General features: G+C 40.2%; 2 protein-coding genes across 2 annotated transcripts; one reads left to right on the top strand and one right to left on the bottom strand.

The window, feature by feature from the left end:
* Nucleotides 1–1,128: 1,128 nt before the first annotated feature.
* On the bottom strand, nucleotides 1,129–12,395 carry abraxas2 (abraxas 2, BRISC complex subunit). The gene is made up of 9 exons (XM_083897785.1): nucleotides 12,312–12,395; nucleotides 10,296–10,386; nucleotides 9,380–9,416; nucleotides 8,860–8,926; nucleotides 8,309–8,499; nucleotides 7,257–7,379; nucleotides 5,902–5,986; nucleotides 5,668–5,785; nucleotides 1,129–5,439 (listed from the first exon to the last, which is right to left on the bottom strand). Exons 1-9 carry the CDS (start codon nucleotides 12,381–12,383, stop codon nucleotides 4,880–4,882), a joined length of 1,344 nt encoding a protein of 447 aa, XP_083753911.1. The 5' UTR covers nucleotides 12,384–12,395; the 3' UTR covers nucleotides 1,129–4,879.
* A 311-nt stretch (nucleotides 12,396–12,706) lies between these two features.
* Nucleotides 12,707–17,737, top strand: eef1akmt2 (EEF1A lysine methyltransferase 2). Its single transcript, XM_083897803.1, has 6 exons — nucleotides 12,707–12,841; nucleotides 13,515–13,580; nucleotides 13,698–13,812; nucleotides 14,301–14,408; nucleotides 16,259–16,475; nucleotides 17,459–17,737. The coding sequence occupies exons 1-6, from the start codon at nucleotides 12,732–12,734 to the stop codon at nucleotides 17,554–17,556; spliced, it is 714 nt and encodes a 237-aa protein (XP_083753929.1). The 5' UTR covers nucleotides 12,707–12,731; the 3' UTR covers nucleotides 17,557–17,737.
* Nucleotides 17,738–17,959: the final 222 nt, after the last annotated feature.

Raw genomic sequence — 17,959 nt, forward strand, 5'->3', positions numbered from 1 at the left:
TCTGGTGGTACTTGGGAGGAAAAGAGAAAATTGAGCTGAGGAGAAGAGTAAACAACTTATTAGATTCACATTGTGTCTTTGTGAATGTTTTGTTTGAGAACCACTGCCCTAGAAAATAATTTGTTCACAAAAAAAAATGTTCATCACTCATTGAATAGAAAGACAGTCGTACGATACTGATGATGTCACCAACACGAGAACCACTAGGTTTGACTCATGGGCATACACACAAAATCAATGCACGAGTCACTGTTAGATTTAAATGTAAAGGTGCCATATGTAAGAACGTGGCCAAAAGCAGTTACTACATTCAAATTCAAAATACCGAGGTCTTTTAGGTTACGTTTTCTGACGTAACTGGCAACCGGTGGTTGCTCGGCAGCTGAGACTCTACTGACTGCAATGACTGGTAGAAGGCGGTAGGTGGCGCCACATGCCAAAACAGGATTTGCAGTCTGCAAAATATTTTTTTTTAATTCAAATATTTTGTCTGTACTGTTGTTGTTGGTGAGTTCAGTTTGTTATATGAACATTATTCTTCAGCCTCTGTGACATATAAGAAGATTTTATGGCCAGTTGCTTTAGATTTATTACATAATGCACCTTTAAGATGTTGCAATTTCCTTATGTTGAGGTGTTGATGTTTTCTATCTTTCCTGTAAACACCCAAACACTATTATTTATTCAATAAATGACTCACAACTCCATTTTGGCAAGTCATTCATTATGTATATACACAAATCTTGAGTAAAAGCCTGCAAGATTTTCTGCTTATTTATTGGGTGATGTCCCAAAAAGACTTACATCACAATTATACAATGATATTCCATCATGATATAGTAGTAACAGTATTTGTGATGATGCTTCATAGAATTTCAAAGTAAAAGCATTTGTGTGGCTATGGAACTTTTTTTTTTAAACATACATAAAAAAAAGTCATTATAACTTGAGTTTGAGACCTATGTTTAAAAAATAAAAAACTTAATGTGAGTGTAGAGCACTAATAAAACACAATCACGTCATATCACATATGCATGTCTCGTTTATTATCCCCCAGTTTTAGAACCACATCCTCTGAGATCGTCCAACCAAAGTCCCGTTTCTACTTCCGTCAAGTATATAAATCCAGGTTGAAAGCTGAGAGGGAAACTCAGCCTTGCGCTGGACTTGATGCTTCAGGGAGGTGTTGATGTTGCTGAAGTCCACATGGGGCACGGAACAGAACGGAAGGGTCACCCCCATTCAGTAAGAGTACATGAGTGTATATTTGTATGACGCTGGAACTTGATATAGGGATATGGCAGTCCTCTGCTCACATACCAGATGTCCTCAGCACCAGAGTCCTGCAGCAGGATTCCATCCTGACCCTAAAGTCAGGGTTCCAGAGAGCGTGAGGACCGGGATCAGGAGCGAGGACCGTCACTGAGAACTGCTGCTTTATACCACAACACTCGACTGAGACAAGCCTATACAGTAAGTGCTGTTTAAATGCTACACCCCCACACACCTTATCTACTATACATTCATTATTATATTCCAGTACTCGAAGGAAATTCCTTGCACACTGATTTTGTCATTTCATTAACATGGTGCCATTGTGTTACTCTCTCTGTGATTATTATTATTATTATTATTATTATTATTAAGTGACATGTTTGAGTGCCAGTTCCCAATCAGTGACGCGTTAACGCATCAGGGCGACTGAAATGAACCTTAGGCAAGCATGACGTACAAACAGACTGCGTAAATAAAGCGGAGCGTGTTCATCCAGTCTCTCACAACAAAATGCTGACGCACAACAACGTTAGACGCACTTCAGCTGCGGTGCAAACATCTGTCCATGCTGAATACGAAAGTGTCTGGACAGGAACTGACCAGTTCATGCAAAGGAGGGTGTTGTTCCCAACACCCAGTAATTGATCAGTCCTCATTTGAGTGTGCCAGATATATAAATAAAAAACATTATTTTTCATGCCAGCAACATCCTCGTGAAGTGGCAAGAGAACTAGTCGGTGTTGGCCATAAAATTTGAGGACATTTGCTGCACAATTGACTATATACATGGAGCACCACTGACTACTTCCACTAAAATATAAGCCAGCTCCTTTACTCACATTGTTCTTTTAGTAGCTGTGTTAGTAGTTAGTCCTGAGGGGTTCAATATGGCCTTAAAATTAAAAAAGGTGTTTAAATTTAAGCATAAGGGGATAAAAATGTGCCGCACTGCTGTGTCCTTCCAAGCACAGCCTCGGTTTAATTCTATAATTTGTCGCTAGAACATCCCTGATTTGCTGCTATCTGGCTGATAGCTTACCGGAAATAGTTTTATTGAAAACCAGGAAGAGACTGTGCTTATAGTCAACTGTCATTGCTGTGGACAGACATCAGGGACATGTCCTGTTGTAACATCCCTGTTTAAAGGGTTTTCCGCCACTTAACCGCAATGCTACATCCACACTACTGTGTTACCCTTTGAAAATCAGATAAAACCACGCTGTGTTCAGACAAGAATTTCAGCTCTGTACCAGAAGAAATCCGCATCCATACTAAAGACTCTACTCGACTGCTCGGCTACACTGAGCCGGTGTAAAGAAGAAGGTCCGATTCTCTGCTATTTCCTTTATAGAAGTAAGAATGTGAAATAAAAATCTAAGTGCTTACAGCACATTCTCTACACAGTTGATAGTGGGATTGTGGCTGCGAAGAAATCCTGGTGCAAAAGCAAGTAATTGTGTAATTGTTTTTCAAAAGTATCAGTATCAGATCCATACACATGAGAGCGAGAGAATTAGCAAAAGTTTTCTATCATATCAGCTTTTCACACAGAATTGGCTAATTTTCCCTAATAGGAAAACGATGCCCACAAGTCACAGACAAAGAAGAGGAGGAAAATAGTAGCGACAGATAGTGGACAGTGAGGGGACGAGCAGACACATGCAGCGTTTGTTTACTACAGAAGCGGATGTGAAGCTTCTTATTCTGCTGCTGCTGGAGAATCGTCTACATGTCTAAACACACACACACCACAATCGGATCATTTATGTGTCCATGTAAAATAATTTTGCATTTTCACATTACAACAGAGAATCTTTAAACTTCTTGTTTTTGGGGCTCAAACATGCTAAGGTAATGTGCATAGCAGGTGCATCTGGGGCAGATTTCTAAATGGAAACAGAGCAGTATGGATGTGGTCAAATTAGCTTACTTTACTACATCATTCTGGTAACGAACAAATAACACAGCAAGCAACCGTGAGATTCAAGCCCAATTTGAAGCGGTCAGTGAAATTTGAAAAAGGGAAAGAGTGCGTTTAAAAAGCAGTCGGGGGGGGGGGGGGGTGGTTTCAGGGAGGGAAGAAATAAGCAGTTACTGCAAACACAACACAGTGCCTGTTACCTTTTCAGAGACGTGTAAATGTGTTGTGCCTGCAGCTAGAAACTGCCCTGAGTGGAAGGCACCATGTACCAAAGCAAGGTCATAACGCTGTCACATTATCCAGGTCCACACACACAACACTGACCCAACCAGGTCACAATACATGAGGTCTGCTGTCAACTACACCAAGACAGGAAGCTGCTTTGCGCCTGCTCCGTTAACCCAAAATTACAATGCACACACACACACACACACTACAGGGGGGTGTCAGCCTTTTTGTTGTGACTTTAATAGAGAACAAGACGTGTGAGAAGTGTGCTTGAAGTGGTCATTATGATGATAACGGTCAGTAGTATTAGAGACAACCAGCACTCTGAAGTGAAAGTAGCAGCCAGGTTTTTGTACGAACATGAGAAGGATGCAGTTATTATTTTTTTTAGTGGTAGCTCGTATTGTTGCAGCAGCAGCAGAAGAAGAAGAAGGGAATCTTAAGCATCTGGTTAGTAAAGCTATAGTACATTTTTGTTCTGTTTGCCCTGTAAACCCTGTACAACGCACAAAAGCTGAGCTGAGTTTGGCTCAGGGTGGTCAATGGGGACTAAGTCAAGTGGCACAACATGACAGCATTGGTATAGCAACAAAAATGATAAAGAAATCTTACATTTTCGTTGAGCGCAGCAAAGCGCATACAATTTCAGTGTTGCCCAAGAAAAAAAAACTAGACAATGACATTCTTGTCAATTGAATTTGATTAAGTATTAATATACGTAGCACCGATTACAGAAGTGACGATTGTTTAAAATCTATTAATTTCCTCATTTAAATAGGCAACTGTATGTTTACAGACTGAAGAAAAAAAAGGTTCTAAATAAAACATAATTCCAAAAATCAAATATATATTTCTTTCTTTGCATCATAAAATAAAAAGTTAACCATTTGACAATTTAATTTAATATAATAAAATAAAATAAAACAAAACAAAGGCCGGAGAATATTTTCCCATTGGTTTTCTTGGAAGGTTTGTTTTAAAGGTGGCAAAAATATAGTGCAAGAGGTAAAATGCAAGAGTGGATGTTTAGAGTTGGTGATGCGAAACATAAAGAAACAGCAAAAGTGGAGCAGCCTCTGTGTTACAGGGAGCCGGTTTGCCAACCAGTTGGCATACACTGTGTTGTCATAACCATTTATGACCCTGAATCAAACAAATCCACACTGAAGGACACAGACAAACCCCATTCAAAAAAGAAAATGATGAAAACAGATGATTTTTCCCCCCCGGTGAGACACACCTGTTAAGCCTGCAAAGCCTGGCAAGGTTTCTCCATAAAATGGAGTTCAGACTAAGACGAGAAGAAATACACACAGCGGGAAACCACCTGCACATGCCTTTCACTTCCAGGACTGGCACTTCTTTTTGTCTATATTTGTCTTATCTTTGATTGCTTGAGATGCCCACCTCTCAAGGTGTGTCACTGTGTTCCTGCCACACCCTGTGGCAAAGCCTCTATGTCGTCTGTGAGCCACGGGCGTCCCCGTCAGGACTGAGGGCAGCTGGTCGGCCTTGAGCTAAAACGCTGGCAGTGACCATTGGCAGGTGAGCTGCTTCGCTCACTAAGTTCTCATATTCGCTACTGTCTTCATCTTCGTCGTCGTCATCATCATCATCCTCCTGCCCTGCTGCTTGTCTGTCTAATGAGTCAGAGCTCGAGCCATCACCATTGCCGAGGTACGGGGTGCTGGGAGTGGAGACGGGATTGGAGGTGGCGCCGAGGCCAAGGCCCAGACCAAGGCCCAGGACCATCCCCAGTGGGCCAGGCGTCGGGTGTCCGGGTGAGCCCACAGCCTGTGGCCGAGGCAGCAGAGCAGCGCTGGTGGGTGGGGAGGAAGAGGAGGGCAAAGAGTCGTCCTGCGTCAAGAGGTCAGCATACGGCGGTGGGTTAGGTGAGGTACTGGGTCGCTCAGGAGCAGAGGGTGTATGGAACGCCATCAGAAGGGAAGCCTCAGGCGGCTCTGTGTTCTCTTCTGGAGTGGAATGGGAGTCTGCGTCCTGGGCTTCACGAAGCACTATAGAGAACAAAATAAGTCACTGTTGTTGGTAAAGCCTCCAAATGTTTTTAAAGTGATCAAATATTTACAACCACATTTGGAAAGAAGAAAAATGGATGCCGTGTGGCTTAGTGAAATGATTTTGGGTACCTCGAAAGGCACTCTAGAAGTCTGAATAGTTATTATCGTTAATATAAGCTTAACATTTCTTGTTTGGCATCAATCTTGATATGAACAGGTACATACTCCTCTCCTCTTCTGCCGTCTTGCGTTTCCTGAGAGCAATTTGTTGTTTGAGTTTGTTTACTTCGTCTTGAATCTTCTCCTTCACACGTTCACTTTGTTCGACTTCACCACACACGGCCTGGAAGAAAACGAGGAAAAAGAGGATGTGAAAAAGAGGGGAAAAACACACACCTCAAATGAATCTCACTACATGTCTTAAAGTAAAATCCATCAGCTACCTGTCCTCTGGCTCACCTGCACTTTATCTTGTAGTGCGCTGTAGACTTGGAATATTGTTCGGATATCCTTCATCACACCGTCTTTGTCAAAGAATTCAGCCCTGGAGACATTTTACATTACTGTGTTAATGTATAATAAATCACGTAGTGCAAGCTCACCCAGTTTGCTTTCTTTTCTTTTTTTCAAAAAGGTACAGCAGACAGGAATGCTAGAAAAATAGTCGACAGCTAAGTCTTTAAAAAACATTCAGGTTTTGGGATGGAGGCTCTCTAACCTGAGCTCCTTGAGCAGCGACAGACGCACATTTCATAAGTGACAGGTGATGCGAGGCAGTCTTTCATTTTCAGAAATGCTCTGACTGACCAGTTTTACATGCATTTATGTCCAATTATCAACCATTTTATTTACCCTTTTTAGGTGGCTTTGTAGTGTGTGTGTGTAGTCACTGCTAAGGCTAGAATAGTGACAATAGTGCCAATAGGAGTGCACTTGTTTCTTAGGGCTAATGAGGTGAAGGAATTTCCTTGTGTTGACTTAGTGCGGCTTAACAGCCAGATGTACAGAATCCGTCTGAATATGAGGCGAGGTGCGGTTTTTACAGTCACCACAACAGATGACTCTCTCTGAACTGTCCTTTGATAAGAAAAAGTCTCCCGTAATAGAGCATAGATTTCTCCAAGGCTGGAAACAGAACTGATCAAAATGACGGATATTGGAAAGATTTAAAAAAAATCTAAAATCCAGTAAAGCAAAAATCTTACATATGGCACACTTCACTATGCACAAAAAAATGTAAATAAAAATCAGGAACAGCATTTTAGCTGATGTCTTAGACATTGGGAGGTGGTTAATGCATTACACAGTAAATATGTCTAGTTATCACTTTTATAATTTGATTTACATTGGGCTGAAAAATTATAGCATGCCTTTCAAAGCTTGAAGAAGGCTCGATGCTGGATTGACAGGCCTGCAAATAAATCACACTAAGGAAAAGTATTTAACTTATCCAAGACAAAAACACTGAGTGTATGTTTAGATACAAGCAGACAGAAGAGCAAGAGGACACTGAATGTCCTGAGTGCTGGGGCTCGCTCCTGCACACCAGCACAGCCACGAAGGTTAAATCCCCACCAGCAGAGCATCCTTTCATGTGTTTGAGGCAGGGAATCAACTAATTAGTAGAGGCACCAGCATGGGTAATGGAAAAGTGAAGCTATAGAACGCTATAGGATGAAAACAGGTGGCTACAACAAATCCACACAGATGAGGGGATACGTGAGGCCGTCTAAAACGACCTTGAGCTGAAATGGGAGAAGCGCAATGATACAGGTTCAGAAACGAAAACAAAAGTTGAGAGTTCAAAACCTTACCCATGCTCTTTGATGACCTTGGCATAGTTGATTGAGGTGTTGGGCACTGAGGAGACTTTGTATTCCTGCTGGCTTGTGTTGCCAAGGTTTGGGATTGTGAGGGTGACCCTCTGGTTGTACCTACTGTGTGGAAATGATGACGGTTAGCACTACAATTTCACTGCTACTAATACAAACGTTTTGCAACACGGTACACGTTTACTCTTTTCCCCTTTTACCAATGTCTATTAATTAGTAAGACCGAGTTTTACTGTTTTGGCCTTTCTACAATAAAGGATTTTTTTTTGTTTTATTATTAAATGCTTATTCATTGTTTTTAAATCCTTAAATGACCAGGACTCCATTCTACATTACTGGCATGCTCAGCGAGTGAGCTCAAACAAAAGTCTCCTTAACATTCCAGGAATACGTTGTAAATCAGCTTACGGTGACTTTGGCCACTATGGTCCTACACTTTGGAACTCTGTGAACTCTCATACAGTGAGATGTGCTGCCATTCTGTGTTTTTATGAATAAATGAATACATTGATTCTTTATTTACAGTACTTGTCATGCACACAACTGGTTTTTTAATGTAACTTATAACAAGTTCTGTAAGACATAGCATAATTTACATTTCTAAGAGTTTTGAGAGGTTTGATAAATTAATTATAACTCTATTATTGATATTAAATAACTCTTACTTAAAAGGCTGGAAAAGCATTCAGCTAATTTATTGGGTGACCCAAAAAAGGTTGCAAATTACCATACAGCATTTACATAAGAGGGTAAAACTTTTAATGCTCATGCATTGAAATATGGCTACAGATGTTCTAATTCACATAAGAAATGTATGCAAACCTATGCACTGATCTTAATTTCACCTGAAAAAATTATTTTATTTTCTCAGAATTCCCATTCTTCTTCATCTCAACACAGACGAGTTTTAGAAAATCGCCAATAGTGGTTCTTGAATTTTTTTTTTTATCTCAATCAAGTCATTGTCTGCCCCCCGCCAAAAGCAAACAAATTGTAGGAATCAGAAACGCGTGCATGTATGTGTGCGTTATTACCTGCGGTTGGGTTTGAAGAGCACATACTCCATTGCGTGCGTGGAGCTGTTCGCGGTGGAGATGAAGCTGAAAAGGAGGAAGACGAGGTCGGGCACGCCGAGCAGCTGAATCAGCTGTTTGTGGATGATCTGTTCCCTGAACGACATCTGTTGCTGCGAGTTCCGCCGGAACCGGTACCAACCAATGACGTTCTACAATACGAGTAGAAGAGACAAATCTTTAAAAATGTGTTCAAACGAATCTTCAAAAAATTATTTTCATTACTGTGAAACCTGTATAGCTAATTATTAGTGCTTCAATAAGAAAAGCTATCAATTAAGTATTAATTTAAATACAATGGTACATCTTTTTACAAGGTTAAACTTCACAATTACATACTAAAATACACCAGTCAGTTAAAAAATTAGTACTACAAATGAAATTAAAATAGAATATGAAATGACTGTCTGATTTGTTAGGGTTCATTTAACTGTAGCATTTGTTAAATCGCACCAAGAGGGCATCGATGCATGCTTGGATGACTAAAAGAAAAAAAAAAAAAAATCACTCACTTTCCGTCTATCTTTGAGAATGCTGTTGAGATTTTCTTCACTGACTTTGCCTGCGTAGTCATAAAAGCTGATGAGAGAAGAAAAGAAACAAGAAATCAAATCAAACTCATTCATTATGTTCCTACCCAGTCTTGTCAGATGGAGCCATCTACTGTCCAATGTTAATCTAATGCAGTCTGTGATAAACATGGACATAAAGGTAACTGACATTATCCATTTAAATTCCTTCAACTCAGCAGAGATACACCTTTCACTGTATGATGGATGCTTGAAGATTTTATTAAGCCTCATAAAGTGCCACTTTATCCTCCCTTGCCTTGCCAAGCATTTTACAACACATTATGTCAGGATTTCTTTGATTACACAACATATTTTATTGGCTGACCTTTTTAAATCTCCAATAGCATCATTTGTTCGACAGTTACTGCACATAAGGAAACTTAAGACACATCACACCACATGCACTAATGATAACTGTCAATTAAAAAAGCCGTTTCAGAATGAAAAGCTCATATCTTACCTAAACAACTGTGCACACGGGTCATGATTATGGATTTCTGTAGGAAAGAAATCGTGACATGTTTCACTTACACAGCTTTATAAACTTCAATAACCATTATGTCAACTGTAATTTACAGTAATTGGCTAAAGAACCTAACTGTTCACGTTTCAATGGCTTTAAATTTCAGTTGTCTTGACATACAACACAACGCTGCACACCAAGCAGACTTTTTCTCACAGTAAGCATTTTGAAAAGAGGTTATCAAAACAAATCGGCAGACTTCTGTGGCAGAGTAAACATTACAGTGAGAAATAAAAGCTCAGCAAATCTCTTTCCAAGTTATGGTTCACATTCAGATTCTCCTGATACTGACGGGACAAAGACAAATTAAGGAAACCCCAAACAAGTGAAAGCCTTCTGATGAATTATTGAAACGATTATTCCATTATTAATCCATTACTAAATGAATCAATGAATCACTTCTTTTTATAATGAAAACAATCTTTCTTCTTTAATATGAATATTTTCTGGTTTCATTGTTCCATTTGACAAATAAATCATTAATAACTTAAAAGGATTGGTTGGTGGACCATTTTTTAATTTGGTGTTTGTCTCTTTTTCCCCACACAGGCTACATTTTTTTTAACAGCACACAACTAATTATAAGAAGAAAACAGGTGTTTTTTTCAAACACAAACAAATGCCGTGTTGATTTCAAATGTCAGCTAAATGGAATTCAGTCATCATTATTTTTTATTGCCGACACCTGTGCTTTTCTAGCATTGCTGTGACAAAAATGTTTCTGAGAGAAAGAAACCACTGAAACTGTGAACTTCTGACACGTCTCTCTCCAGTCACAGACTGACATAATCCAGCTGTTACTTCATGGTAAAGATGCCACAGATTCCTTTCTTTGGTCTGCTTCGGGGCTTACCTACGACCTGGAGCAGTTCTGAACTGCTTATCTGTGCGTCACTGATGCTGACAGTCTCTTCTTGCCTTACTTCACCAAACAGGAAGCCCTCCTGTGCAAACACATTTTTAAAAACAAAACAAAGCTGCCATTATTGCACAGTACTGACAGTGACAATGAGTCAACCAAGACACTTATTTATCTAATGCGAATCTAACATTTTTGCTCTGGTGGCGCGTATGTGAGGAATGCAGGAAATATCCATGTGCTCAGTTTGACTCTAAACAGAGCTTGAAGTGGGCAGTTACTGTCTGGCACACATTACAGGCAATTTTTAATTGTACTATTTTAAGCACCGGCACTTTTATTTGCATATCAGCATTATTATGGCCCAGAATAATCATTTTTTAGGGTGTACTACCTGATGTTCACCCATTTTGTTTCTAGTGGCTAGTTTTATTTTTTTTATTGTTAAACAAGAACAATATCCATCAGGCAGATGATCCACTGTGGTGACCCCTAAAGGGAGAAACCAAAAGAAAGAGAAGAAGGAGGACAATATCTTTTACAAAATTTTTCATGAATGTTTTGTTACATTCACTGACGTCTTGCCACATTTGTGTTGTGGAGGACGCATCATAACAGGACACCACATGAAAGACATGACGTGCTTGAAGTTTAGATAATTGTTGGAAATGTAAAAGATAATCTAAATATACACATTGGCAAAATGTGTATTTTGCACGGGTCCAGCTTTTAGCTATTTTAATAAAGACTAAAAATGTAAATAAATAAATAAATAGATGTTGTGAACGTCACTAACCTCTTGTGTTATCTTTTACTTAGTGAAGATTTTCATAACTTAGTCTTAAATGACAGTGATACCGAGAGACATACATGCTTCATGTGGATGAGGGGAGAACTGCCACTTATTTTCCCACTTCGAGCACTGACAGAGTAAAACAGATGTAAACAGCTTGGTGAGGCTTGCGATTATGGCAAACGGTTTTAACATTTAACTTGTGGACAGGATTTCACTACTGATATCTGCAATGTCTTTCTACAGTTAGTCATTGTCGACATCTACAATTCAGTTGTGAAAGGTAAATATATCCAGTATCAGATATCTTCAATAACAACATGATTATGACTAGTTGCAATTTAAATTCAAGATATCTTCAATTATCCGCAATTGAAGATATCAACGTTGTCCATTTAGATATCTCGAATTACATTTCAGATATATAGAATGAAGTGTAGATCTCTCGAGTCTGAATTCTAGATATCGACAATGGCAAACCACTCACACATAAATAGCAAAATGACGTCACTAATAAATACTAACTGTACTAGTGACACATGAAATTACGACTAGTCAAAATAACTTCACAGATATCTGTAATGATAAGTCCAGACCGTCAAACTTGGCGATTAAATGTTAAAAGCCTTGCCATATGCTTGCGTTTCTCTCCCTTTGGTTACTTGACATTTCTCATAGTTTGTGTCTACATAACAACCAAAATAAAGCCAGCATTTACACAGACATTTACCAGTCACTTCGTAAAAATGGACTCATATTAACATACGGAAATTCACGAAAATAAAGAGGTTCAGTGCTTCCTGGTTTGTTTAGACTTAACTGCTTTCGCTTGTAATCAGGTCAACACCGACACACGGAAGTCACTTGACTTGTTAGCTTAGCCAGTATGCTAAGTGGCTAACACCTGACTATTTCCTGAAGCTCGCAGAATTAGATGTTATAACCTGACATTTTACACCCGTGTGAGCCGAATAACGCGAGGTTATCTTAAAACACCCTCACGTGTCTTCACAGGTTCATTAAACGCTCGTCGCCGGTAAATAGACGGGGGGGCAGATGCTAACTAGCCAGCAACAGGATGATGATGAAGATGATGACAGTGGAAAACAACACAAACTCATGACGCCGGTGAACGGGCGAACGCACCGCCGCGCTCCGCACACGTTCACTTAAAACACCACATTTCGGAGTTAGTCAGCACAATTTCGAACACTCACGTGATCTGAATTGCTGTTGGCGCTGTGATAACACACAGAACTAAAAGTATAGCCCGAAATGTACGCCGCCATGATGGAAACATCCCTATCAATCCCGATGCCCCCTGCGGTTGCAAGCGCAAGCAGCACGCTCCTCGAGCGCGGGGGCTGCTGGGAAGTGTAGGCGAAGCCCACAACGGACGAAGGATAACAAAAAACGTTGTCGATAAGAAATTGCTGAATGTTATAAACTGAAGTAAAACCACTGCCAGTTCAGTAAAGCCCATGAATGGCAGTGATTTGACAGAGTTTTACAGATGGTCTGGTATGCACTCCATACCAGTAGGTGGCGGTAATGTACCACTATGCCACATTCATTCCGAGACGAAGAAGAACTACAGTAGGCGAATGTCCAGCAGCAGCAGCAGCAGCAGCAGCAGCATGGATGACACCCCAGAAGACCCTCATGTCTGTGAAAACATCTCAGACCAGGAGGAAGAGAACTGCTCAGACAACGATTTTGAACCTTCAAAGCTGGGAACCAAACAACAGTATGTGTTTCGACCCGCCGCTGCTTACGTGAACTCCGCGTGTTTCCTGTCAAGCTCCACAGCCACGAGTGACAACATCAGATCTTATACGTTTTCTAAATGTAAAGACCATGTTTCCATAAGCCGCCTTTTGTTTTTGGAGCTTTTTGTACATCTGGCTGTGTGTATGACAGCAGTAAATTTCATGTTGTGACTCTAAAAGCCAAGCAACGTGTGTGTTTATGTTTTCACTCCACTGTCATGAAAAGTAAAGCGGGGTTGCCAGATCTGCGTGACGTAGTCAGCCCTCCCAACAACTGTCTGAATGACATGAATTTGAACGAGTTTATGTCACATGCATTTACTGTATACAGATGAGCCACAACAATAAATGTGGTTGTGGATTAATATACAGTGTATCGGCAGAAAAAGATGCTGCATTAACTACAGCAAATTAATATGATATACAAACATTTAAGTATAAATTGGCTGTATATTTATTAAATTAAACATACTGTCAACTACCTGTTCATCTTGTAGACAGCAGAGCCTGACACTTTACAACAAAGCTATTTACTATTAGAAAGTTGCTTGTTTACATGCTTTGGGATCGCTCACTGCAACCTACAAACCTGGCAACCCAGTGTTTAAAGTTTGTATACATCTAACTGTCAGTGATTTTCCTTCTCTGCAGTTGGGAAGACACGTACCAAAGAGAGCTTGAGTGTTTCAAAGACATTGGAGATGTTGGTGAGATATGGTCAGTACAGTTTACCGATGTGCTCACTGGCAAAATTAACCAAACATTTTCACTGGTTACATGATTATTTGTCCTATTTTGTGACTTAAGTCTGCCTATTTCCATATTCTTTACAAGGTTTGGTGAGGAAAGCATGACACGTGTGCTGCGATGGATGGACAAAGTGAAGATCCCAGAAAAAGCTTCCATTCTAGACATCGGCACAGGAAATGGAGCCTTTTTAGTTGAACTGGTAAGTAAATTAGATTTTATTTAGGTACTTGAGTTGAATGCATGGCTGCAACTAATGATAAGGTACAATCTATATAATATAATATATATATATATAATCTATATCAGACTATTTTGAGCATTGATGAGTCGCTAAAGTAAAAGAAAGATCTGGTCTATTCTCTTAAATGTGAATACATTCTGGTGTCTTTTCTCCTCCATACCGTAGGAAAAAACCCAGAAGAAAAATAAATCTGAATTTAGTTTTCTGCACCAAACGACTAATCGGATATAAAGGAAATAATCAATAGTTTTAGTCCTGCTACAGTTTGAATGCATGTAGCCTCAGCGGTGGGATGACAGCAGAAATCTTAGCAATTTATAAACTTTGCCAAATATTATCTGCATGACTAAACTTGATGGTTTAGTGGAAATATGTCTGTGCTACTGACAGTCAGCTGTGATGACCTACTTCATTTATTCTCCGTCTATCTGTCTTCTTTCTCCCAGGCAAGACACGGATACAGGAATCTGATGGGAATAGATTATTCTCCTGCATCTGTAGAATTGGCCAGAAATGTGCTGCAGGCAGAGGGTTTGACAGATGTCACTGTGAAGGTGGGTTCAGGCATTTTCTGTTATTAAACTCTGGTATTATTCTACGGATATTGTTTACAATATAATTACAACACTTTGAGCAGCCACAGGGGCGACAGGTTCACAGGTTTATTGTGGTGGGAAGGGACTGACGGTAGTAAATGTATGTAATACTTGCATACTTTCTAACTGGAATTTGAAGGTTTATGGGGTTGTCAAGGTATGTCACTGAAATGTTTAAAAGTCTAGTGTGTGAGAAATGGTGACATCTAATGGTGAGACTGCGGAGTGCAAAGAGCACAGAGGACAGTGTAGTGGTAGTCTCCCTTTCCAAAGCAGGGTTTTAGGCCTTTTCACACCAGAAAGCATGTAAACACTAATTTCACAACTCTTTTCTCTATTTTGATAATCAGTTTTTTTTAAATAATTAAAACAAGCATTGATTTTTCATCTCCTTTAAATATATTAATATTCCGTAGGCCCTCGCCTAAAGCACATAAAAATACTTATTCCAAGGCTACCAAACCTACACAGTGTTTATTTTTAACGCGAGTATACACTTATACAAACAAACTCATTGGTAGCATATTCAATTTCTGCCAATAAACCCTGCTAAATGTTCCACACTGGACCTGTAAGTGCCCAAGAGTAGAGTGGTGATAAAGGTCTCTTAGCTTTTTATTGACAAATCATCATATTTTCGCAAATAAAAATGTATAATTTCCCCTCACTAAAGTGTTGTAAAATAATATTTGAAAGTGACACAATAATGCTTTCAGCGTGCTGTGAGTGAGTGAATGAGTGAGTGAGTCTCCCTGGGTCTTGGAAGGTTGGAGGAAACTCCACCGGTGTGTGTTTACCATGTGGGAGAGTTGGATAGTAAGAAGGCCCTGAAAGAGTTTGGAAGTCGGCCCACCATTGAGATTAACCCTCCGCAAATCCCAACTGAGGTGGCAGGATACATACACACATATAGACGTGTGTGTTTATATAGAAAAATGGGTCATAAAATGCTGTCTGTTCCATTATGGATGCGATGAGTGAGTTTTCCTTTGAAAACGGTTGCATATACGTTCTATGCATAACACTCCTATGACGGTGTGTATTTTTCGCTTGGGTAGAAATCCTGCCATCGAGGTCAATATTGACCTTAGCCGGACAGCGGGAGCACAGAGTGCTGTTGTGTGTCAGAAAGAGCTGGTATGTTGCTGGCACATTTTCTTTTTTCCAGCTCTTCAGAATGTCAAGAAATGATTTGTGCGAGTGCGCTCGTGTCTGAGTGCCCACGTAGCCGCATAATATAAAAGGTTTCCCCACCTCATCAGGCTTTACCTCAGAGGTCATCCTTTGGTCTCAAGCTGATGCCAAGTTTCCATTCGTCACTACCTAATTCTGCTCCGACACTTTCCCTTTTTACGTTCCCTTGACATCTTCCCCATATTTTTTTTTCTGCTTTTAAGGGTCACATTCAAATTGAACCCCAGGTCAGCTGCTTCAATATATCAACATATCTGTCTCCAGTGAATCACTGTTAATCCCCCCACCTCATAAATTTAGTGACCCGTGATTTGTGAGTTTGTGGCTCTCGAAGCTCACCCCAGAGATCTGGTGTTCTGCCCTCTTGTGCCCGATGAAGGGCTCCTTTCACTGACGACAAGGCAAAGCAACTTTCTCAGAATGAAACGCTGTCATGTCGACAGCTGGAATTTAGTTTTTAAAGGGCGAACCAGTGAGGTGTAACACGCTTAATATTGGCTGATGTTGAAAGACACTTTTGCCCAGGTAAACTACGTAGCTTAGCCTTCAGGAAACTAAACACTCAGTGCCATGTTTTAAGTGACTCAGAGCTTTTTTTCCCCCCTTTGATTCAGGAGATGGATTTCTTAAACTGTCACGGGGAGCTAAAGGATTTTGACGTCTGCATCGACAAAGGGACGTTTGACGCGATAAGCCTGAACCCTGACAACGCCGAGGAGTGCAAAAAACTCTACATCCAAGCTTTAAAAGATGCTCTCAAGGCCCAAGGAAACTTTGCCATCACTTCCTGTAACTGGACAAAAGAGCAGCTGCTAAACAGATTCAGTGAAGGTGAGGGGAAACTGACAGTTTATGTTTATGTTTTGTTGGTCTGTTAATTCATCTTTTAAACCGATTTTATTGAACAATTAAGTGGGAGCTTGTTCTAAACATCGTTTTAAATTAGTTTTGTTAAATAATTGTAATTTCAGCTTCTTAAATGTGAATATTTTCTGGTTTCTTTGCTCCATAAGAAATCATTAAAACTGAATCATTTTGATTTGTGGACAAAACAAGACATTTGAGAACATTATCATTTCTCAGTTTGATGACCAAACAAGTACTTACCAGAAAATACAGATTATATCGATTATGAAAATAATCATTAGTTGCAGTTTCTGATGCGTCTCTGTAATTAGACGACAATATGTCCACGAGATTACATGAGGTTTTTAATGCTTATGTGATTCTTCTTTGATCCAAAACCTATAATATATGGTGTGTTTGTTTAAGTCATTAAGTGTGTTGAGTGTTGTAATTTGGTGAAAACACTCGGGGGGGGGGGGGGGGGGACATCAGTCACTGTGATTTATACTTTGTCTCCGTGAGTTGTTACACGTCTGTGTGTTTTGTCGTCTGACCATCAATGAACACACAGACGACTCCACAAGCATGACAGCTACCTGGCAAGTTTTTAGGCTGCAGGGCAACAGCAGCCTTGTAAAGTCACTTAGTAGAATTTTGGGCGAGCTTCCATTCCTTGTAACTCATCCCCAGTGTAGTCGCTCCGGAGAGCCTGCAGGGGGCCAAAGGGCTGTGAGGTCTCATCCGTCACCCTGACAGCCTGTCTTTTCAAGGCCCCGGGAAGCAGCACAGATGGTGGATTGATAGTTCTTCAATTAAAGATCTTCTCCTCGGCGCTCCGTAGCCATAGTCCACAAGACGAGACTGAAGGAATCTGCGTTCGAGAAAGAGAGTGTGTTGATGTGTTCTGCTGCTGGTATAATGCACATGTCTTAACCTGCACCTTTTTTCCACTCTGTGTTGCCTCTCAGGATTTCAGTTTGTGCAGGAGTTGCCGACACCCAGTTTCCAATTTGGAGGCAAGACGGGCAACAGTGTGTCAGCGCTCATCTTCAAGCGAGTAGAATGATTTCCATGTCCCCAGAGGATGATTATTTTCTGTTTTCTTTTATTATATCTGTACATTTTTTTTTTACACAAGCTGTTGGAGCGGAGTACTGAGGCAGACGTGAGCTGCTTTCAGACATGAACTGAAGTCCACACATTCTCTAGAGCAGGGGGTGTCAAAGTCATTTTCACTGAGGGCCACATCAGCATAATGGTTACCCTCAAAGGGCCAGATGTAACTGTCATACAGAATACATGTAACTAAATGTAACCAAATATAATGTAAAATAAAGGTAACTACTCCGTGACATATTGCTAAATAACTTTCTGTATTTATTACTTATTCAACTTCACTCGTCGCGTGATGCATATACAATGATACGCTGCGATCTAGTGGCGGGATGCGGTCACTTTGCGGGGTAACA

The sequence above is a fragment of the Microchirus variegatus genome (genome assembly GCF_963457635.1).
Source record: "Microchirus variegatus genome assembly, chromosome: 11".
NCBI lineage: Eukaryota > Metazoa > Chordata > Actinopteri > Pleuronectiformes > Soleidae > Microchirus > Microchirus variegatus.